This window comes from Melozone crissalis, unplaced genomic scaffold (genome assembly GCF_028551555.1).
Source record: "Melozone crissalis strain CALT ecotype California unplaced genomic scaffold, PUWL_Pcris_2 ptg000023l_1, whole genome shotgun sequence".
Taxonomy (NCBI): Eukaryota; Metazoa; Chordata; class Aves; order Passeriformes; family Passerellidae; genus Melozone; species Melozone crissalis.
Window position 1 is genome coordinate 21,772,150 of NW_026535801.1, and position 24,559 is coordinate 21,796,708.

The 24,559-nt window shown below is 37.0% G+C and overlaps 1 protein-coding gene across 2 annotated transcripts in view; it reads right to left on the reverse strand.

The window, feature by feature from the left end:
* Window positions 1–13,167: 13,167 nt before the first annotated feature.
* Window positions 13,168–24,559, reverse strand: part of MYO3B (myosin IIIB) — a 188,153-nt gene continuing 176,761 nt past the window's right edge. For both annotated transcript variants that reach the window (XM_054277506.1, XM_054277507.1), the window contains 3 exons: window positions 15,468–15,574; window positions 15,047–15,093; window positions 13,168–13,790 (listed from right to left, as the gene is read on the reverse strand). In XM_054277506.1, the coding sequence (XP_054133481.1) occupies window positions 13,658–13,790; window positions 15,047–15,093; window positions 15,468–15,574 (287 nt within the window). In that variant the 3' untranslated portion in view covers window positions 13,168–13,657. The remainder of the gene's footprint in view (window positions 13,791–15,046; window positions 15,094–15,467; window positions 15,575–24,559) is intronic.

A 24,559-nucleotide genomic window follows, 5' to 3' on the forward strand; every position in this document is an offset into this window, starting at 1 on the left:
CTTGGAGAAAAATCCAAATGCCAAGTCATGCAATTTAATCTGTAATCAGACTAACTTTATAAAATGCTGTCATTCTTATCAATGCGCAATGGGGCTGAAAAATAATATTCTGTCAAGATTCTTACAGAAGGCACTGGAGTAGATGTCCAGAAAAACTGAATTGGGCTCATGATTTACTAATTTTTTTCTACTTCCATTGCCACACATGCTAAGTGTACTTGGCACACGGAGTGATTCAAAAAGAAGCTGCTCTGTAATGCCAGTGATTCTCTTTAATGAGATACAGTTATCAGTTGATTTATGAATTTCTGCTGCCTGTTCTCATTAAGGGTAAGGTAATTTGCATTCTAGAAGTAAGACTGTTTACAAGAGAACACAGTAATCAAAATCTCTCTAAATAAAGTTTTAGAAATGTACACAGTGAGGCTAGAGGTAGTTCTAGGAATGTGCGTAACTTTATCCACTAAACTCTATTGCAAAGACTCAAGAGAAGGTGTTACATCTCCAGTTTTATCTAGTTTTTCAAATTAGTATAGCATTCATCTCAGGAATTTAATATGGGAAGAGACAAAATGAACTTTCTGCTTGAGCCTTCTGATACCCTGGTGACCTCCTCCTCCTGGGAGATCCTATGCTGTTAATTTAGATACCATATGCCTCACTGGTCATCAATTCAACTGCTGCTCTGTATGTTAGAGCCTTCACAGCATCTTGATCACACTGCCTAGAAAACTAATAATTTCCTCTACCTACTGTTGCTCTACCAGTCAGACAAGCTCCAGCTGATCAGTATTTTCTTATAAATACTTAGAAATAGCACAATCTAGTCTGCTTTGTTCTTTCTTTTGGTATATGCTTCTGCACTATAATTTGGACACTATTTGCAGTGCTCCAAAGTAAAGCATCAACAACTGGAAGACAGCTGAGGAGGAATGTAGGAAAAACAGAGTTGCACAGACTCTGAACTAACACTGGTCAGATGTCTGAATGTAGCCCAGCATTTTGGCAGGGGTGAGAAGCAAAAGCCTAACCATCTAGGTGGAGAGAAAAGGTAACCTCCAAGCAGACAGCACATCAGTGCTGAGACTGACTAGAGAAGCTAAGAATGAGCATGGAATTACACATGTAAATACTGGTGACACTGATTATGAGAATACCAAGATGAATGGAGCAGCTCAGCCTGAGCAATTGATTGAAGCTGTTTTCATCTCTGTGGGGTGTTCAACAGTTCGCTCTATGCAGCCATATACAGCCACCTCTGACATTCAACTCATACATACATTCAGTCTAGATAAGGGGTGGAAACTTTGTGTCTCCCCTTCCCTGCTCTCTCCTGCCACCAGCCATAAAAGCAACTACACAGTTTCCCTTTCTTCATTTTGTAAGCTGTCAACTTGCCAAGCTTACCAGTACAGGGTATGTAAGGATATACCAGCCAGGTGTGAGAGGAATATTCAGGATATTTTTCTGAATAACAGGAGGACAGCTGCCAAGCTGGGTGGAAACATAGAAATAGGATCAACAAGCAAAATCTTGTGACAGTCCTGTGTAAGAAGGTGGTCAAACTTCAGTGAACGTACTGGGAGGAGCTTTAGTCACTTTGAGCACATCATCTTTAAAGCATCTATCTTCACAACTCCTCTACAAAGATGTACTATGTTATTATAGCTTTTTTTATCAAAGGCAACACAGGGGATCACATCCCTTGTTCTATGTCATATATTAACTCTACTGAAGAGCAGGGAGTTGGACTGATGAGCAGAGGCACACAACTTGGGACCAAATAACACCATGTTGCAACTTATTTCCCTTGCAAAATCCAAACTCTTTTCTATAGCACTCCCATCCCCCTGATTTCACATCAGTCTCTTCTGACACTTGTACACTCTCTTAGCAACTTTTGAATTATGAGCAGTTGTTAATCTTTCAGAGAGAGTAAAACCCACATAAACTTGGACATGCAGAGAGGTAACAGTGAGACTGTGGAGGCAATGAAGAGACTAACATGCAGCCTATGCAAATAAAGCTGCATGAGCCAACACACCCACTACACCTGTATTTCTACTCTTCCTGGTGGACAGTGATGAGAGCACATGATAGGTAAAAACCAGAGCCCAGCACCTTTGCTTTACAAAGACAAAATACACATTAGGTGGGCTGTACTTAACAACCAGACATGCTTCTACAACTCTAACACTGAACATACTGAGCAGAAATAATTAGGTATTTGCTTACTTTAACAGCCCATCCTTTCTCTGTGATAGCAAACTCCTCACTACAGGGTTATATCCAAGGCACTAGTTCCACTTGCCAATCATGAAAACAACCACTCTCAGTGGTGATGACCTCCCCTGCAGACAGAGCTGCAAGCTTTGCTCCTGAAACAGCTTTGGGAATCAAGTAACGCTATCATCTGTATTTCCTTGATCTCACACGTGGGAGCAATTAGAAGAGCTAATTTTTCTCCACCTCAAGTAGACCCTTTTTCTTTCTCCACCTCAAGTAGACCCAGTTTTCTCTCCCCCTCAGTAAGTGTTCCACCAACTTCTTCCAGTGAATCCTTGTACTACTGTATATGGTCAAACATAGTGATCCTTTGCAAACACATGAGGCCCAAACTCACAACTATATTGCTGGATGAGCTAAGTTTTGGGACACTGCTTTTTGCCCTTACCATCAACTCATGTTTGGCTGGTTCCCTGTAACAGTCTTAGAGGCATTAGTTATGAGGGAAGCAGCATGTTCACATAATGGAAGTCCGCAGAGTACAAAAGGGAAATAGAAGTTTGGGCTATTTTTTGCTTTTGACCATTCAGAAGAATTTAGAGGATGTGGACAATTATTTGTGTCTATCCCTTGTTCAGCACCCTTCCTTGATGTCCTAAATTCAATTCAGGTTTTGTTGTTGTCCTTTACCAATATATGCTGATATACAAAGAGCTAAATGAAGATCATAGGATATTGAGAAGAAGTTTGTATTCCTGCCTGTCAAGAGTGTATGTGCACTGCTGGTAAACACAAATTTCCAGCTACTGATTAATTATTTTGTCAAAACCAAAACCAGTGTGATCTTAATGAAAGTACCCAGGTTTAGTCTGGATGAGCAAACAGATTATATATTTAATTGTAATGGGCGGTAAACATCTGAGATCTTTATAAATGGAGACACTAATAGTATCTATATTTAGATATTTGAGAGATGCAAGGGTTTTTACAAGACTGATCTGCAAAAATTGAAGTGATGTATTTTGATTGTTGAGTATTTTTCTATCTCTTGCTCTGTTTAATTTGAAGGTGAAAAATATATGCTAGCAATATCCACCTCTGTGCAGTTTGTCTAAAGAAGCCAATAATTTTTTGCAATGTAATGAACCTCAGTAAAAGGAGAAAAGTAAGTTATTTTTAGACTACATCATTCTCATGATGAAGAAAAGAAAGAAAACAATCTCCAGATGAAAGATTACCACTATTTTTGCTTCAACATGCTTAAAAAAATGATGGAGAAATCAAAGAAAAGATATTTCCATCACACTATCTAGTAGCATATTTATAGAGAGACACCTGGAGAAATATTTGCTGATAATATATACTATACATCACTTATGATTTTTATCACCTGCTTGGTAGTCTATCTTTCTGAAGTTAAAACCAATAAATTTCTAGCATACTGAACAATTACTATTTTTGAAAATTAATAATTCCAGATTTTTTATTGTGCTGACATTTTCTGTAAACTTACGATAGAAAATACTTTTTCCAAAGCTTACAGTAAGATGTAAGATAATGATTATAAAATAATCCTTTAAAAACTTGATACTGATGAAGTACTGCAGGTCTAGAGGAGAAAAAATGTTTTACTTTGAACCATCAAAAATTAAAGATTTTTTCCCTGATCTTTGAAAGAGGAACCAGATCTCAAGATACCGATTGCAGTATTACAGCAATTTCCCATTGTAGAAAAGGGAGGAATTTTATATCAGGAACATTTTATTTGCCCTTACTTTTGTAATTTGAATTACTAGTCCATTTGTAATTTTGTTCTAAACTATACCACTTGGCTTCTCAAGAAGCTTCTAAAGCATCTTAAAGTGGTTTTTACTACAGGTATTACATACATTTTAAGACACTTTGCAAGATGATTTACAGCCTTATTATAGTATATGATGAGAAAAATATTCAAAATTTACTAAAAAAATTACTGAAAAATATTCAAAATTTGCCTCTACCATGAAACCTAACAGTTCACGTATTTTTTCTTCTTGTCTCATGTAGCTTCCTCTCTTTTCTCCTAAGTCTCTCTCATAGAAGTTTTCTACTGCATTGTCCCCAAGGCCATTAATTCCCTTATGAAAGACCATTAATACCTCTCTCTTCATGCCCATCCTTTGAAAGTCCTCTCCCAAGTGTCACCTAGAAATTGGATACAACAGAGATTAACACTGTGGGAAGCCACAGGGTGAAGCAAGCAAGCTCTGCCCCCTCAGAAATAACAAATCCTGTGCTCTCCATTTGGTTCCATGCAGCAGCTGGAAGAAGCAGTGAAGCTGGCACCTTATCACTGCACTGTGGCAGAGACAGTGAAGAATCCCCCTCTAATTCTTTTAACACAAAGGAAGACAGAGAGAAAAACCATGCTAATGTTTCCTGCATGCTGTAATTGAACAGAAATGGCAAGAGAAATTTCATTAGGAAATACTGAAATTTCCCAAGAAAATATCTTATAGTCCTCAGAGTATTGTCCATAGTTCAAAAATACCTTAAAAGAAAGAAAAGTAGCCTTTAATGCAGTTGAATCAATACCTGTCATAAACATTGTGTTTCCTCTGAAAGTTTCTATCACTTCTAGCCTGTCAGCAACATTTTCAAGTACTGCCTGTATGCACTTCTCTTATAATCAAAGGAAGGAAATACTTATATTCTCAGAACTTCCATGTACAAATTAAAAAAAGAATTTAAACAAGTAAGCTATAAACGGAACAGTGACTGGAATTTCTTTCTGAAAGCACTATATTGAGTTACTAATGAGTTTCTAATAGAGAAAACACTTTCTTACTGCTTATACCTAGTGGTTTAATAACACTTATGCCCACCTTATTCAATTGTACTGTTGCACAGGGAGTCCAGAATGTTGTCTTTTTTGCCTCCTATTTTCTCCGTAATTTGCAGATACACTCTAAAAACCACTGGGAATTTCCAGCTTAAGTGTAAAACTCATACAGATCTAGGTTCAACAAAGGTAGCCACCCCTAACAATCTCAGCAAACACAACACAGCTGACAGCTGAATGTTACCAGTGGGGCCTCAGAAGCAGGGCTTAACAATTTTGTTTAAGATCACAAGTTCTCCACCAACACTTGAGCCACAGAAGAATGCTCATTAGCTGTTATAAAAGTAAAACTGGTTGGGCTTTGTGTTTCAGGGGAGGGCCTGAAAGGTACATACAAGTAGATGCACCAAGACACTGGAGAGTACTATAAATTCTTAAATTTAAACAATTTGCACTCTTTTCTTCCTCTTGATAATACAAAATCATGTGTTGTTTCAGTTAAATACATTTTTTTGCTCTACGTTTAATCAGGTTCATATTTCTTTCTGTTTAGTTCACACTAGTTTCTTTACATAGCATTCAGTAGGATTTTTTTTATTGTGAAAAAACCCACATTCTGTAGCTGGAGCTGTTTTGTCCTACTCTTGTTTTCTTTAATCTTTTGTTTGATGCATGGAAAGATGCTAACGTTTTTTGTACTATCTTAACTGTAGTGATCCGGGAGCAAAGCAAATGAGATTTAGTAGATATGTTTCTGTTGTCATTATTAAACCTCATATGCTTTGCTATGTAGGCAACATGTTTTATTTCTCTTAACCTGAAAGAGGTTTCTGTCTTATTGTTGCAATTTATTAAGGGCAAACAATCTAGGGCTTATAATAGGCCTGTAGGCAGAACAAAGCCCTTGTCAAATGGAAGGGTTGGCTGCTCAGCTGGGTAGCATGTAAATGTGCAAAAAGAACTGTTCTGTTCAAAGACACTAGACATGCTTTTTAAATAAAACATCTCATAAAACTGAGAGTAGCCATTTAAATGTTGTGTTGGAAATGTTAATTTAAAACAATTTCATTGAAGAAATACAGTTGCACTGAATTTTTTTTTTGTAAACTCTCAAATAAAATCCCACATATCACTAAGGCTTTTATTAGAGGCTCAACATAGTATGTTCCTCAGACAGCAGTTTATTGTCAATTTATAACACTGTGTTATGCAAGTTCAGTGACTACTGTACTCACCTAGGCAGACAGTGTAAACCTCATCTTATCCAAAAGGTATTTTTCATTTTTAATATAGGAAGTCACCCTGCCTGTTTCTTTAACATAGTATCATGTCTCAAAAGTAAGGCAGTTTCTCATTCTACAGTTCATTTAAAATTTCTCATTATGTGCCTCTTTGCAAGAGCTGAAATTAAAATGACAGATAAAGATTACAACATAATAGGCATTTTTTTAATACACTGATCCACTTGGGCACAAGCAGTTCTTTTTTTCTCTTCTGTTGAAATGTATAATCAGGACAGTATCATCAATTAGATTTTTCACTTTAACTTTCCATAATGTTTCCAGACTTCTCTATTTGGCAAAGACAATTGGGACAGATTTCTTTATTTTTTCCTCTGGCCTAAAACTCAAAACCCCCCACTTTCCAAACTGTTACCACCGAAGAGTTTATTAAATGGCTGAAAAAGACAGCTGGTCCCACCATCTGTTAAAAATTTTCAGGGGCCAAATGAAACAGGTTACACCTTTAGCCATGCCAAGTCTTCCAATACCCCCTCCCTCTCACAGCCTGTGGAGGGCTAATCTGAATTTCACGCTCTGATTTTGCTATTGCTAATGTCTGAGCTTCTTATGTGTGCTTCTTGTAGTTGCTTATATTAGTTCTCTAGCAGTATCAAAAGCTCCCCTCTCCTTTCAACCTAGCTCATTTGCAATCAACGGAATCTTGGCTCTACAGTCTCCTTTACAATAAGATACTGTACCTTGAAGGAAACCCACAGAGAACCTAATATGTTACTTTTTTGGAGCAACAGAGAAAATCAGGAGTACATTTCTGTTGTTTTGCAGCCACTTTTCTATAAATGCTAATGGAAGTAATTCAGATGTGCCAACAAAGACAGAATCTGCAACACACTGCAGGTGTGAGGGGGCTGAAACAAAAGGGATGCTAACCCTAATGGTATTTCTTGTCATTAACAATTCTTTGATGTTCATACTCGAGGCTCTCTTTTATCTTGCAGTTTTTCAGCCATCTTTGTTAACATGCAGTGCAACTAAACCTTTTTTTCCTTAACCTTTAAAGACATCTGCAAAATGTTTATGCTAAGTTAGTTTCCACAGCATCTATCTGTAACACACATTGAAGTAAAATGAGATAAAGCTTGCAAGGTTATTACTAAAACATCAGTAAGTTCCTATCATTAAGTGAAAGGAACAGATCAATAAAAAGAAGCTCTTAATGTTACTTTAATAAGGATGAGTTTCTTGTAAAAGGACTGGGGATTAACTTCAGGGTAACAGAAGCAGTGTTTATAATATAGCAGCTATGTTGATAAGAACCAGTTTGTTTTACTTGTACTAATTAAAAAGAGTTAACAATATCTGTAAGTTCCCACATTAAAACAGCATGTCACAATATAATATATTTAAGGACATTCTGGTTTTCCAGAAGGGATTTCTCTACCACTAAGTGGGCAGTGGCATTCAGTCAAGGAGCTGTAGGTGGAGATTCTCCACATCCATCTGTCTTTCCATGACTTACAGATGGAAAAACACCGTTGTCTTTTAAAATGTTCAGCTCAGTAGGATGACAGTAAAATGAAATGAACAATCAAAGCACACAAGATGCCAATCTGAGCTACTGCACAGCACTACCAGCAAACCCAGCGTTTTACTCTCGTCCCATCGGTCATGTCCTGTTAGATCACATCCTATTTTATCACGGTCTGTTGCGTTATTGTTGCAGCATGCTGGAATGTTAAATGAGCAACCTAATCAATCAATACCAATTTCCAATTGCAACTCAGCTGTAAATCTGTACTGAGTTGAAGATGCCAGAGACTGCAAAACAAGTTACCAAAACTTACAGTTTTATGAAGGCTCACATTTTGTTTTTCTTTCAAAACTTAATTTCTAACAGGTCAATTTAATCAAATAAATCAAGTCTTTGCCTGCTTTAAGTACAGCACTTACCTTTGGATTTGGATGTAAACTTCCATCAAAATAATCCTACATAACAAGGACTGAATGTTCGTTCCTGGGGTAGTAGAAATTACAAAACTAAAAGTTTCTGTTTCAAAGACTTTGCGATCTCAGTAAGAGCCATTTTGTCACAGAAGTCTTTACATAATCTCTCCAGTTGTGCAACTGTGTTGATTTATTGCTTATAACAGGGAGCAGCAGCAAAACCAAAAATCACTAAATAAACCATGTCACACAATTTTGTGGAAGTACCTCCTGCCCAATCCTTTCCTTTGCTAGGGACCCCAATGCAGCCTTTCCATATCCCCATTTCTCAGCTGTACTTTGATGCTGTACTCCAGAAGCCAGCTTTCTGAGGGTCACGATCCACCAGAACCTCAAGATTCTGCTACCCCTGTCCTGGCCTCAACCATCTCCACCAGTGCATTAGACAGTATGGGATCCCCAGTTCTACTATTCCAGTTTTAGACAGGTCTTTGTCTGAGACTTGCCATGATCAGTAGCACAACAATTTTTGGATACACTTGTGACAGGCCGGCCTGCCTCCCAGCACTGAACTCCAGCCCAATGGATGACATCCAGTCTTTATTGTGGTGATATTGCTTCACTTAGAGATCGAGATGAGATTTTCACTGGTACTGGCTTAGAAATTGAGGCTTGGATCTTTTGCAGAAAAAAGCACACACGTTGATCTATCTACTTGCCACCTCCATTTGCCAACTATATTATAAAATCCTAGTTAGGTTACTGAAAAATATCTCTCTGCAATTTAAGTAAAAAATAAGCCTGCCAAACAAAGGCAAGGAAATTACCTAATACTGGCCTGATCAATAATATGTAATCTGGTTTCTGGAAACATTAGTCCAAGATATGCTTTTCACTTACCTGCTTCTATGTCCTTTAGCATCACAGCATAAGTACTACAATAAACAGTTCCATGATTACAAAATGTATGTATTTACTGTTCTGGCTGACATTGGATTTATAGACATAATAAAATAATATCCAATAACTCTTGACAAATCTATTAAGATGAGTTAGGCCCAGTCTGTGTATTTAAAGACACTGGCTCTATTATTATGAATTGTCAACGTTCTCCTTTATCTGTTCCAGTGCCCATCACAAATGAGACACAAAGCCTCTCACTGAGTTCTGTAATCTTTAGCTCTGACCCAGCTCTGTTCCCTGGCCTTTGGTTTCCACAGCATCCTGTGCTAGTTTTGTCAGTTTGGGAGAACTGCTTTGTTGTCAAGCAGAAACAGTTTCTGTTAAGAATTCATTCTGCTACAACTCCTCCTAGGGTGAGTACTGTTAAAGACAAGGTGTGTTATCAAAACGTATTTTTAGTGTTAACAACAAAACTGACATTACTTCTCACATTTTGTTGTCAGAGTTAAAAGCAGGATGGGTAAGTTTAGTATGTGCCACGTCTCATGCATATATTGGTACTAAAACCATTTACCCACTTCTCATAGGAGGATCCTTTTGTGCCATATGGCTTGATTTTCCATTATATGCACTATATTTATCTGGTTAACCTGAAGACATTGAAAAATGCCAGAGTTTGGCTGTTTCTCCAAATTGTCTTTCTGTTTTGAGGCAAGGAAAAAAGGAATGAGAAGTAAGAGTATGGTAGACTTATTTATCTCATTGCTAACTATTTTACAACAAAAAAGCAATATTCCTTTATAATTGCAAATCTTAGAACAGAAGGGTATAAACATTCAATTATAGTTTTTTTAAAGATGAAATTTTAAAATTGGGACTTAAATCCCATTTTAATATCAATTTTTATATGGTGTAAATCAGATAGTACACCCAGTTTCACATAATTTATAGCCACATTTTATAAGCCTCTAAGTAACAAGTCCTTGGATAGTCTGATAGGGGCCACTTAAAAGACCTTCAGTGCACAAAAGACCTTTCCACAACTCTTACAGTGTATGGGTGAGGGAGGTCACGTTAAGGGCAAATTTAAGATGGTTGCAATTTACTCCCATTCTAAGGTCCCTTTATGTTACTAAAGTGATGTAAATGTTTAAGTCAGAAGCACATTTAAAATTACCAAATGAAAGGGGCTAATCTCCAAAAGCTCCCTGCCCGATTTTTTTTTGGCACAGAGACAAGTTTTTCAGCTGCCATAACTGAAAGGCAGAAATTGTCCTTAGCAAGAACCAGTTTCTAGTGCCATTAAGGTCTACAGAAGAAATCTACTAAAATCCCTTGTTGAGCTTCATCCTTTTCTCTCCCATCTGCTGAAAACTGTTTAATATATTACACACTGTCTAAGAAATTTTCTTCTTCCTAACCAGATTTAAACTCTTTACTTTTATAAAATATTAAGAACAGGATATGTTATGAACTATTAAGCAAAATATTTTAATATTTCAGGATAATATACATGAAAGGAAATAAATCAGAACAATGCTTCAATGTTGTGAAAGCCAAATAAGAAAATCCAAGCAATTCTTGTTGATATGCTTCCACTGACCAGGATCATCACACTGAGATACCTCCTGTTTCACACACAAATCAATCAACCCAAACACACACTTCTATCAATATGATAACAGAAATTCAACTCTTTTGGTCAGTCTTAGTGTGACTGCCTGGCTCTACAGCAAGGCTTTTAACAATCAAAAGGTATACATGTGTCCTAAAATCAGGATGAGAGAAGACCACCTCACAGGGTCATCTGCTGAGGATGATGCACAAAAAATAAGGATAGGGGGTAAATCCTTTCTTAGGAAAGAATAAAATACACAGACTGACTTCATGCACAGTGTTTAGCTAAGAAGTAACAAGAATGAACACATTCTACTCAACAGCAGTTTTTAGGTAGTAAATTCAGTATTAAAGTATTAGTGACATTAACTAATATGAAAAAGTACAGCAGATGTAGATAGTGGCACTGTAGCCAACAAGGAAAATACTGTATTCTACCCTTTCTATGCAATTAAAGACTGCTGAAAAACTCTCTGAAGTCCATTTCTGATGGCTGAGATTGATACAAGCTTAACAATCGGAAGAGAAGAAAGGAAGAAACCTAAGGGATGTACTTGGAGAGTTTTTGCATTTTGCCTGTACTTTAATGTTCTGATGCTGCTCTTGTTAACTCGAGCCCCCATTCAGCAAAGCACTTAATCACATGCCAAAATTTCATTGATTTCAATAGAACTTCAGCTTTGGATTAAGTGCTCCACTGAATTATAGATTATTTTTCACTTTACCTTACTTCTTTCCGAACTTAACTACTCAAAATAATGTATTACTCAGTGAAAGGTAAACTGCTGGTTTTAGGCAGGCGACATAGTATCTGGAAACATCACTGTCATTCAATTAAAACAACTGATAAACACTTAACTATGCATAATGATGTGAACTGCAGTCATAATAAAGCTCTATTTTCCCTAATAATTTTCAAAAAAGAAGGATGGAACAAGAAGGCATCAATATTGCTAGAACTCTCTGTGATCTATGTCAATGGAAAAGTAAAGCAAGTAATTTGACTGTTTAAAAATAATCTTATTTTCTATCCAGATGTTACAAATTAACTGAGAATGTACACATTGCATAGGGAAAGTGACATAATTTTTGATGAATTATCATAACATCCTCATTCTCGTTACATTTTGACAAAATGTAAAGAAACTGATCATTTACACATGCATTCATATTACTTGCCATTTCTATTTACGCTGCACTTTTCAATGCCATTAATTCATCTGCAGCTATTCACCAATTCTCTGTTTAAGGAGTTCCTAAATTTCAAAAGCTCTTAAATGAAAGCCTTTAAAGTACACCTACCTAGATGTACATCAGAGGAGAATGAGGAGTGAACTGAACGACTTCAGCGTCTGTCAGGACTAGAACTTCCACCTTCAGCCCTCTCTCATATTTTGGGTGAAGAATGACTGAAGAATTATTCTTCCTGGACTCCTTTGCTCGTCCTCATCTACCCTGCCTAACTTAATTTCTGTGTTTGTTAGGAGAAACAAAGCTTTTGTGGAACTATCTATTTCATTAGCTTCTCTTCCCTATTCTAGCTTAGGGATATTGTGACTGCACTTGGCTCTCATTTCTCATGCTACCTTTCCTTGTCCTGTAGTCAATAAGATAATGTCAGTAAACATTGATAATAAGAAATGATGTAGCTTAAGGAACAGGTGTGAGGTGCATCTCCAATAGGAAGATCTATTAGCACAGATCAGGGTAAACTCACTGCAGCAGAGATAAAAACAAGGATCATAACCAGGTCTGTAAAACACACGGTCAGATTTAATCAGTATTGTTTGTTAAAAAAGAAAAAAATGAATAATTTTGAGCAAATGTGTAAGGCAGTAAATGTGAACACTTTATTTCCAAAAGTTTTTGACAAGAGCACGTCTGGAAAAGAAGCAAAGAATGGTCACAGGTCAAAATGGTGTTCCTGCACCAGAAATAAAAGAGTAAGGTGAAATAGTTGGCTTCTGCCATGGAAACAGTAACTGTCAAAGAATCTCAGTATTCTATAGAAAGTCACATACTGTTATCATTAAGGATTTTCAAAGAAAGTGAAAAGCAAGTAGAAAAATTTGCAGGTGACTTCTTCCCCTTCGCTAGGTACAAGAGGGCTGTGGAAATGTAGGAGTGATTGGAGCCCAGACATATAGCTTAAGGAATAAATTAAATATTTGCAGGGATAACAAGAATAGCAGGTCATAATGATGGTTTCAGTCACAAGGACTACATGAAGCAGTGTGTGAAACATTAGCTTTAAAACTGTTTTACTTCTTATATTTGAAATAATTCCTAGAGTTAGACTTATGGTAAACAAATGCTTTAGAAGAAAACTATTTGCAAGGTAAACTGAGACACAACTATATTTTAAATTATTTTACTCTGTACATTTTTCTAGTGTTAAGAGCCATACACAGCAGAGAAAGTTATAAAGGACAATGTTTAATATCAGTCAAATGAAATACAAAACATTTTCACTATGACCCCAAATTAAAATTTTTAGTACAGTGTTCTTTTAATCTAGTTCAGTTCCTTCATCTTACTTTTCACACAACTCTACCAGCAGTTGTGCCAGCACAACAGAAGGGATGGCACAGGGTGGGAACAGCAGCCAGGGGAGGGGGAGGCAGGAAAGAAGGGGTTAGAATTGGATAAATTAACCTTGCTGCTAAATAAGTATGTCCATTATTAACATCAACAGATACAGGTACTGTTGCTCTCCTTTACTGCAATTGCTTATAGAAATACAGCTAAATGTGACAGTGTACACCTGTCTAAACAGTGAACTAAAGTAGCTAGCTAACATGATATTTTTAATATATTACATGAACACACATAAACAAAGTTAACTGGAAGAGCTTATCAGCAGGAAAATACTCTTACCAGTATTAGTCAATAGAGTGAGTGAGGTTCAGCTTTGTGCAAAAGACAGATCTCTTGTAGGAGGAGATGGAGAGCTGAGAAAACTGTCATCTTCAGGGGTAGATTCAACAGCGGACAATGATTCATAATACTCATCCTCTCCATCCAGCACTTTGATTTGGCTTGAAAATAAACAAACAACACTCCTTAAATTAAACACTGTCAATACCTTCAGAAATAAAAACTACTCTGTGGATGTAAAAAGGGAAAGCCCTACTATAAAAATGGGAAAAAAAAAGATGGGATGATTTGATGAGAAAGACACAGCTTTTTATACATATTCCAACTGCTATTATATTTTATATTCTGAATGGTTCTGAGGATCAGGGAAATACAATATCATCTTTCAGTTTGGGAGTATAGAATGATAGAACATCTACTTGCACCAAATGGGCATTTAATTTAAGCAATGTGGATTTTTGTCTGTGTATGTTCCACAAGTAGGATATGATTTTGGTATCATATTTCAGATGATGGTTTGCTATGAATATGAGCCAAGGACTACAGCATCAAATTTTGGGAAAAGCCCTACTGACAGCAAAGGACTTTCATTTTTCTGTGATGTATGATGAGCACTGCAGTCTGATAGTGTTCTTATTCCCAGAATACAAACTTTTTTAAACTAGGGGAGGGAGAGAAAATAAACCAAATCTTGCAAAAATTAGGACTTTGACCTTGACTCAAAGACATCTTGTTCATACAGTTACAATCAGAAGATTAATAAAAACCAAAGGAAAAAAACACAGAAGGTTCTGGTAAATTTTGGACTAAATGTGTCTGTGTAAGTATCCATCAGTTCTCTCTGATCGACGTGATCAGGCAAGTGAATATTTTGGCAATTGTAGAGGAGCCAGCCTAGTTTATTCTATCTATACCAGGAGGTAACTGCTCATGTAGCAATGAGAACTGACTGAGTTAACAGAGAAGCAGCAATTCCCTTTTGTGCAGAGGCCTCTGTCAGCCCCTCACATGTGCTCCCCAGGAAGACAAGAGGCCAGTGTGAGTGTGCTGCTGTGGGGCTGGCAGGGCTTCTGGCACTGCTCTAGGTCACAGCCCTTCAGTTCCAACACCCTACAGCTGGCACCTTCCACTTGTGGGAAACACACTTCAAAATATGAACAATGCTAATTTTTTTGGTAATAACAGCACACAGAGAGAGCTGGGGAGCATATTTTGTAAGAATCAGATCTAGTGTCTGCAGACAGCAGTACATGCAAGTTTTACATTTGCCTCTGCAGAAAATGTCCAATGTAAATGCACAGAAATATGTTAATTGTTTATTTTTAGAAACCTCTCTAGAAAGTTTTGCATATTCTGTAATATCACAAAGGACTTCTTCTGTTTACAGTTGCTTAGAACTAAGAAGATAGATATTTACCCAAGTTTTCTTGGCTTCCTCTTGCTCCCTTGATATTCTAGAGTTCCCTGTGGAGAGGGCCAAGAACATACAGTCAAAGCAAAGCAGCAAGTCGTTAATTTTTAATTCAAAGTGATTTTGTGTTGAATGCAAGCAGATGCTGATAATATCAGAAGTCACAGCATAATTTTTTTGATCAAAGGGCTCAAGTGAGCCTGATGAAGCATGCATCTTGCTCGTCTTTGATAAACCACATCAATTATTCACCGTGAAGGCAGACATCCTGACATGAAAGCAACAGATAAAGAGCATAAGCACATGTTCAAGACGAGAGCAGAAGAACGTGGGGGTGGGGCTGGAGGGGCTGAAACAGGTATTAATAACAGAATTATTAACTGGAAACAAAGCCAGTAAAACAGCTTTATTGCCACTTTGAACTCACATTTAACTGGTTATAGTACATGTTATCCTCAGGGCTATTCAGCATTTTGGGCTGCTGACATCGTCGACGAGGTGTTCTCAGCTTCTGTTCAAGACAGTTTTCTGAACCTAGAGTAAGATAACACAATTTAGTTTTAAGCTGTGCCAGGTGCTGTGAACGTCTTAGCACATTTTAGTCCATAAACAGTCTTTTCTTCTGTCCTATTTGGTCCTGGATTTATTAGCAAGCCTGTTCTATTCAAAGTAAGCAAACAGAAACTTGGGAATCTTTGTTTTCTCTTTTGAAACTTAGCTCAAGTGTAAGTTTTGATGCAGAACTTAATTTTCACTTTTTACCACTTTTTATTCTTCCGTATATCTATATCACACAGCTCCTTATTCCTTTCACACTTTTTCTTAATATCTTCTGTTATCTAAGCAGGAAATGAGGTATATTGTGACTAGCTAGGAACGTATCATTCAGCAGCAACAAAATAGTTTTTCTACAGTAGACAGTAATAAAGTCTCTTGATTGATGAGACCTGGTCTATTATCATCATTTCCTTTATATAAAAAGGCTACCTTCTTGACATGGCTCTCTGTTTAATCAGATTAAATGAATCAGTTTGGAATTATGCTTTCTTCATATAATTTGTGATGTGCTGTAAAGTAACAGTTGCTTAAAGTCATCTGGAAAGCAGAATTTAAGGATGAAGTATTTCAGAAGGGTTTCTGAAAAGAATTAACAGCTTGCTAAGTTTTGGGTTTTTTTAGTGGTTGTTTTGTTTTGTATTTTTGGAGGGGGTGTGGTTTATTTATTTTTTTTTAATGATTTTTTTTTTAGAATTCTAGAGAAAAGACATTATGGTGTGCTGTATTCTGTTTTACCAGGTATTTCCATGGTACATACTTTGGATTACAGGGTAACTATTTTCATTAAGTTAGTAAGTTACTACAAGATACTGTGGGAACAAAGAAAGGTGATTTACTTTTCAGATTATTATCCCCATGCATTTGACTTTTCTCATATCTCCCGGTTAAAAATTATTTTAGTGACAGTATGAATAAAAACAGTTTGGCAGCACTGAAGGAAAAATATACATCTTATACATTTGCATTCCATACCACAAAAGGAACCTGCTCCTATACAAAAGATCAGCACAAAGATCAAGTAGCATGAATTCCTTTAAATACTTCAAAACTGAGGTTAATATGGCTTTTGCAGATGCAGGGCTCTAATCTCACAAATCTATTGACAAAATCTGGCCTTAAGGAGCAGGTAACATTACAGAGGTTTATTATGTACTCAGCTTATAGTCTGTACCTGCAATCTGAGCGAGGTAGAGGAGATGTTTGAACTTTGGCCTTTTCAGCCAAAGGACTGACTGTTCTTAGACATTTTCTCTCTTTCACTTTCTTCTGCTCAACAATATAATTTAAAAAATATTCATTTCCTCTCAGTGTGCAACTGCAATGTCTGCGTGGGAGAGGAGCATTTGTTCCATTCCATCACAGCACCTGGGAGGGATGGTGGCTTAAATGACCACCAGAGCTGGGTCTAAAATTCAAACTCAATTTTATAGAGAAAGAGTGCATTTATTCACTAATACAAAAAAACTTCAAAATAATACACTCATGCTGCTTGCCAATTTAATACCTAATGCTTCAGTACTTTATACTTTCAAAGTTAAGTGAACCTTTATTTTTTTGCTAAAGAGATTGTGATGGCTGAGCCAGAACCTTTGCTATTTGCCTGTATTGTATACAAACAGACAAGGCCGAAACTGAGGAAACTGGGTGCCCAAATAATATCTGTTTTTTTGAAAGTTTTTTTCACTATGATTCAGATAGGATATAAATGCAATTTTTTTCTCTCTGAAGTCTGAAAATGTTGCAGAAGACCTGTCATAACTACATTCTAGCCTCTCTCTGCTTTGAAAATTACTCAAACTGATCTTAGAGCTTCCTCCTTCAGGACAGCAGGGTCTGCAATTTTTGCAAGCAATATTTTCAGTCACAAAGCTAGTTGAGTTTTTTTCTTACAGCAATATAGTTTTTGAATACCTCTCTATGAATTTTTTTATTCTAGAAAGAGGCTGGTATGAACTCAGGTACTCTCTGTTCTGCATAATTTCACACACCTCTCTGCAGCTTGTCAGAAGTAAAAACACAGCACAAAAATATTTAGAAATTTTTAAACATTAAAATAATGTGATGTGGTAGTTTTCTTTTCCCTTTCCCCTAAGTGCTCTTGAGGCCTTTGCATGTTTCCTTTTTCAAAGCACACATATATATAGGCTGGTTTTTTAATGTCTTTCATTCATTAGGATTCTGAGTCGCTAATATTTTGCTCTACCTTTTTATCCTGACACTTAATTATTTCTGTGTATTCTACGGGTGGTCTGCAGCTTGTGTTCTCCAAAGGAAATACCCTTTCAGTGGGCCCATTTGTCTTAGTTGCACACTACATGAACAGTACAAAATCTGGTAACATTTATCATAAACTACCATAGCTGGAGAAAATGGTATTAACATGTGCTCAACACTCAGCAGTTGAATAGGCATTTTAAATGCTGTTCTAAAATATTTTGCTTTGATGACAAACTTAAAGCCACCAATAAGAAAAAAGTCACTTGTAATTTAATAGAAATATTAGCAGCACCACCATCATCAACAAGGTATTGTCTATACTGCACAGAAATTGTGCCATGTCCCTCTGGCATGTCCAGGCTCCTTAGTTTGCTACAAATTTAAAAACCAGATGAGAGGGTGAGCACATGCACTTTCTTCAGGTTGTCCTTTAGCACCACTTTTTAAGAAAGAGATCTGACCCCCTTTTGTTTGGAAGAAAAAATTCTCTTGAATCTCTGAGCACAGAAATTCCTTAGGTTACAATTTTTTATTTGTTAAATCACTTACTGCAGTGTGGAAATAACTGAAAGCAGGCAAAATGCTTTCTGCCAAGTGCACTATGTCAGCTGATCTAAGTGCAGGGTAGCTGAGACTCTGGGCATCCTCATCTCACTTGGGCTCAGAGAGGCTGACACCTGGCTGAGCAGGCTCATGGATGCTTCCCTAAAGACACCACAAAACTGATGTGGCTTACAGGGAAGGGAAATTGAACCGGCTACTGGATCAATCTGTTGGAGTAGAAGGTAAAGAAAGTAAAGCAGCTGATGGTGTTTCTGTTTAGTCCTCTATTACCACTGTTGGTTATCCTTTTAATTTCTTTGATAGATAAGAGCCCAAGCCAAAAAAACCAGGACTTGCAGAGCTCAGACAGATTAAAAAGAGATATTTGTTCAAGTAAACGTGAAGTCAAACATTCGAGATACATTTTTATAAACTGGGAATTACATAGTTGGAAAGCAGTGTCTCCAGGAGAGACTTGGGAGGTACAGATATTCAGCTGAATATGAAATGGACTGGGTGCAAAGAAAGGAAGACTACTCAACAGAAACAGAAAAACAGTCTTATTGTTGTGTACAGAATTATTTTAAGGTGAATGCAATAAAGAGCAGAATGTTTTGAGAACAGGAACAACTTGAACTCTGAAAAATCTGCCACATGGCGAGAAATACAAGATTGTTCTACTTCATTCTTTTCAAAGGAAGGTGAAGAGGTGATCTGAAGCAAAAGTGTAAACCCCTATATAGAAGGTGGAGGGGTTTTCAAATTCAAAAACAAAAGTCTAGACTAACTAATGGTCAGAAGCACAATAAAATTTTAGACCAGAACTACAGCACATACTGAAAACAATCAACTAGTTGAAAAAATATTTAGCAGTATGATGGAAACTCAGGTTGAGACTATAAACTTTTAGAAAGGCATGTTTTGACTTCAGCAAAAACTATTGAAGATGTGATAGAGATCACATCTATTTTAACAAAAATTAATTTCTCAAATGTGATTTTTATCAGAAGGCTCAGTCTGTAGAAGATCTGTATTCATCTTTTAAATTCTGGGATTAGTTTCTGAATTTCCACATGATTCTTCTTCTTTGTTTTCTTAAGAAAAAAAATGGAATGGAAATACTTTTCTTCAGGTAGCCATCATATCCATTATACTGACATTTTTAATGATATGTTAGCTTGGAGATGATTAGCACATTTATTTAATCTTATTTAGAAGAGTTTTCTGTTTAAAAACCCATCCTTTCCATAAGCTGCAAAGGACTCCTTCAGAAACACACAAACTGCCAAGCAGTAAGATTTAACAAAAGACTTCAAACTGCTCTTTAGCACTGACACATGGACTTCTTCATCTAGGATTTGGGCCCTGACCAATACTTTCAAAACAGTAGTGGCAAAAATGTATTTTTCTAATGACTTCCCATGGAGCAGTTGACTTCACTTGATATTCAGTGAAGATCTCATCTTAGGTGTCCTTATTGTTCTGATTATCTTAATATTGAAAGCATGAGTACCAAGCAGCCATGTCAGAAGAAAAGAACCATCAGATTTTGCTTGCTGAAATGAAGTAAGGGTCTCCATAAACTCCTAATGACTAAACTCTTGCTTCAAAAACCTCTTGGTGCTGATAATCTTGCCAAACATTGCTAATTTTTCCTATATGGAGAATTCTGCACAGAAATGGTGAGGAATATGAGCTTAACTGCATTTGGAATTTGAAAAATAAACTTAGGTGAATCAGATTGTTTTAAGGATGGTGCAGCACACCTAGGGCTCTAAACACTGTTTGACATCTTACTTTTTTTGCAAGGAATGCACACAAGAGGTCTTTGCCAATGTGTCAGTGCCCTGAAGAGGCTTTGCTGTCAATTCCCTTGCTGAAAGGACTTCATCCTCCACAACACATATTGACGAGTAGAGCTGAGTACACTCATTTTCCTTCAGAAGCCATTTACCCAGGCAAGTTTGGGAGGGGTTAGTCTTACCTCCTTTTCTGCTACAGGTGAACACAAACCTGGCATCACAGGAAGGGTAGTTTTTCCCTAATTACTCAAACAAGGAGATTTAGAGTATGAGAAGGGGCAGCTTGTCAAAGGAAAGGTAATGGGGCCATTTAAGGAATCATATATATGATTAACAGAGTAAGCAAATAAAGTAGAGAAATCACTATGACAAGAAAAATAGTAAGCATGTAGCTGATTTCCAATCTATAATATCAGATGAAACATGAAAGTGCAACCCTTAATTATAAGCAAATATTAGCACAGACTCATGGGATCTCATCATAACATCTCAAGGTCTACATTCATGAAAATTTAAGCAATGTTTAAAATCATGTTAATTTGTTCTTTGTTTGTTTCTTTTCCTGCCAGTCTAATTTATTCCAAAAGACTTTGGTTCTCAAGCCTGGATATATTGATCATGCCTATGTAAAGCATTGTTATAGCCTGGGGAGAAGACTTTTGTGAAAAAACTTGTCTTTGTTCTCCTTTGATAATTTATATGTATTTTGATGTTTTCAAGTTTCCAGTTTTGAATCATTTTTCAAGGCAGCAAGTTAACTTCACTTTTCCTCTTGAAGTCTTAGGCAAATGCAGAAATGACCTCATAGACAATGATAATATACAACCTCCTCCTGGACTGGATGCTAGTGGATAATTATGTGCAGCATGCTGACTTCAAGGAACAGCTACATTTTCTTGTGTGCTATGCAAGTCTGTTCAAGGAGAGAACTCAAGGGGCTAATGATTCTGGTCCCATTCATATCAGTGTTAAATGGGACTGACTGAACATCACTTATGCAGTAAAAACTGCTGCAAATTAACTAGACTTCATAATTTTCTTTATTTCAGCTTTGTTTTTAAAAAGAGTGATTTACAAAGGGCACACAATGCTATTTGGCTATGAGTGTTCATACAAATGTATTTTCCTTCTTTTACATTGCCATGATTCTCCACCATCTGCACAAATTTTTATCATACCTTAAGTGTAAAACAGGAGTAAAATGAAAAATGTGCCTGGGAAGCAGAGTGAATACTCAAACAGTTAGTCCTCACTGAGCTCCTGCTGTGTCTGCCTCCCATACTCAATCCTGCTAGTGCAGAACTATCCTGCATATCCCTGTACTAAGCTGCAGTCAGTGTGACTTTAGTATGAGCACACATTAAAAGATACCTGGTTCACATCACAGGGCATTTGGACATTGCCTGTTAATGCTACCAACTATAAAAGTATCAGAAACAAGGACAGGATAACAGGTCTAAAGGCTTCACTAAACATATACTGTAGAGTAATCTGTAGCTTCATTCAGAAATAATGCAGTTACCCCGTCTATGTGAAATACTATAAATTCAATTATATTATGGTAGTTCTGCAAAAATGCTGGAGGCTGATAGAAAATAAACACACTGTCTCTCTAAGATCTTTATCTCAGTCCAGCAAAACCACACCAAGAGACAACAACACAGGGTAGGTGAGAATAAAGAGCAAGACTCTTTGGTGACTTCAGTAATAAGGTATGTCTTCATTATGTTTTTTTCCCTTTTGAAGTTAGTAAGAGGGAAAAGAGAAAACTCTAGGAAAAAGAAAAAAGACAAAAAAATAAAGGATTAAGTAAGGTACTGAGAAACTGAGGAAAATAAGAAAAGGGAATAAAACCCATTAATGTGCAGCAGTAGAACCTATGTTCTGGCATCAGAGGATTAAATTAATCTAGTAACACCAGGAGCCTGGAGGCATATTGACATAATACTATTAACAACTGTAATTCTCTCCAGAATATTTCATGCTTACCTACCAGTAGCTTCAGATGTCTGCAAATGTTCAATAAGGCCATCTATTCTATTGATATAATGAGATCAAGTATGAGGGGAACCATTCCTGCCACCAAATTCCCTTGGTCCCTTCCTGTACATAAGAGTGTCCAGGAATATTTATAGGAGCTGGCACACTTCATGCTGCTAGTGACAAGCAAGCATGGAAAGAGCAATAAATCAGATGTGCTTTGAGGAGTTACAAGACCTCAGCCCTTGCTAGCTCACAAAGTATCTTACTGAATCTTCACATAAGTGTTGCTAATGGAAAGGATGCTTACTGCTTTAAAAATATATATATTGATGCTTTGAAAGAATGATTAATCCTTAGCAACTCCAGTGGACCTAAAGTTCTTACCTGGATTCATTACATAAAAATAATATATTAGATTTAATAATTTTCAGTGTCAAGTGCTTTGTAGTCTATAGCTCAAATATAGTTACTCAATTCACTGAACACACAGAATCTGAAGGAGTAAAAAATCCTATAGAAAGATATAAAATAAAACAAAACCAAGCCTCACTATCACCTTGGATCCCCCACACAATTGTGGTGAACTAGAATTCTGTTTATTCAGATGGAGTGTGCTCATAGTGCCAAGAGCCATAGACTTCTAGGGAAATTAGTGTAGCCCCTTTGATGTCATGTGCATCCCAGAATCTGTAACACACTGCTCAATCTGTGAGCATATCCTTTTGTTTATAACCCTAAACAGAACCATTTGAATACACACACTGAAAGAACTTGTAACAGAAGCAATGCATTTTCTCCCACCCAGTGATTCATTACGTACAGCTTCATTTTGGATACTGCACTTATGTGCAAAGCCATATGCTTTAGATTATAAAGCACACTAAGCAAATCATAAGTTTTTCAAGATGGTATGTAAAGGCTGGTTTTGCATCTGTTTGTTGCCAACGACCCAGATGATACTGTAATTAGAACAACAAATATTTTATGTGAAATCAATCATTTAGCTGTCTCTGAACCCTGAGACAGTGGCTTTTAGATACACTTTGTTGGAAACAAGATCCATAAATAGTTAGAATCTTGGCTTTTGCTGTTTTTTTTCTTTCCAGCACAGTTCTGATCCTTCAGTATTTGTCAGTTCTTTCAGTTTCTATTGTGAGTGATTTGACTGTAGAGGAAAAAAGGCAGAGATTAAACACAGCATACCAAAGGACTCAACTTCCAGTGACTAAGACGGGTAGGATTCAAACCTGTCAGCAAATAGCATGCTTCTACAAGTATGGTCCTGAAGATGTCTTCCTAGATGTTGAATATACAGAAGCCCTTATAAGCCCTGCACATAATAACATCTAATAGCAGGTTCCAGAGGTGTGGCAATTAGTCAAAGTCCAAGAGATTTACACAAATACAACTAACTTCAGGGAAAAATAATTCATGCTAAACCATCTAAATGGCAGAAACTACTTCTGGACAATGCAAAAGACTTAACTGATTGTTATTTTTCTTTCCCTCTCAAACTTGACCCAAAATGGTTGTGGAAGTTTTTGGTTAATTCATAAAATCATAGAATGGCCTGAGTTGCTGAGTTGGAAGGAACATTAAAGATTATCTAGTTTCAATCCCCCTAATATGGGCAGGGACATCTTCCATTACACCAGGTCACTCAGAGCTCCATCCAGCCTGGCCTGGAACACTTCCACAGATGAGGCATCTACAAATTCTCTGGGCAACCTATTCCAGTGCCTCACCAGCCTCAGAATAAAGAATTTCTTCCTAATATCTTACCTAAACCTATTCTCTTTCAGTTTGAAGCTATTTCCTTTGTCCTGACACTACATTTCCTTGTGAAAAGTTCCTCTCTATCTTTCTTGTGAGCCCCCTTTTTAGGTACAGAAGACTGCAATTAGGTAATTCCAAAACCAGCTTTTCTCCAGGCTGAACAACCCCAACTGTTCCATCCTTTCTTCACTGGAGTGGTGCTCCATCCCTATAGTCAACTTGGCAGCCCTCCACTGAACTTGGACCAAATATTGATGCCTTTCCTGTGCTAAGAAACCCAGAGCTGGATGCAGCATTCCAGGTGGGGTCTCACAAGAGCAGAGCAGAGGCGCAGACTCACCTCCCATGATCTGCTGGCCATGCTGCTGAGAGTGCATCCCACAATGCAGCTGGCTGGTGATCTTGTCAGAAGACATGGCTACTGATGAAAACCAGGTCATTCTGGGTATGCTGGAATTACTACATATCATGGCCTATTTCCTAGTTCTAGAAGACCTGGTTAATACAATAGCCACCAGATGATAAAAAATATCTATCTCATATTATTGTGTTAGCTAAGTGATGTCTCTCTCACCATTTGAGCAATGCCATATGATCACTCCAAGTTAATGAAGAACTTCACAGCAGAAAAGCCTACAGA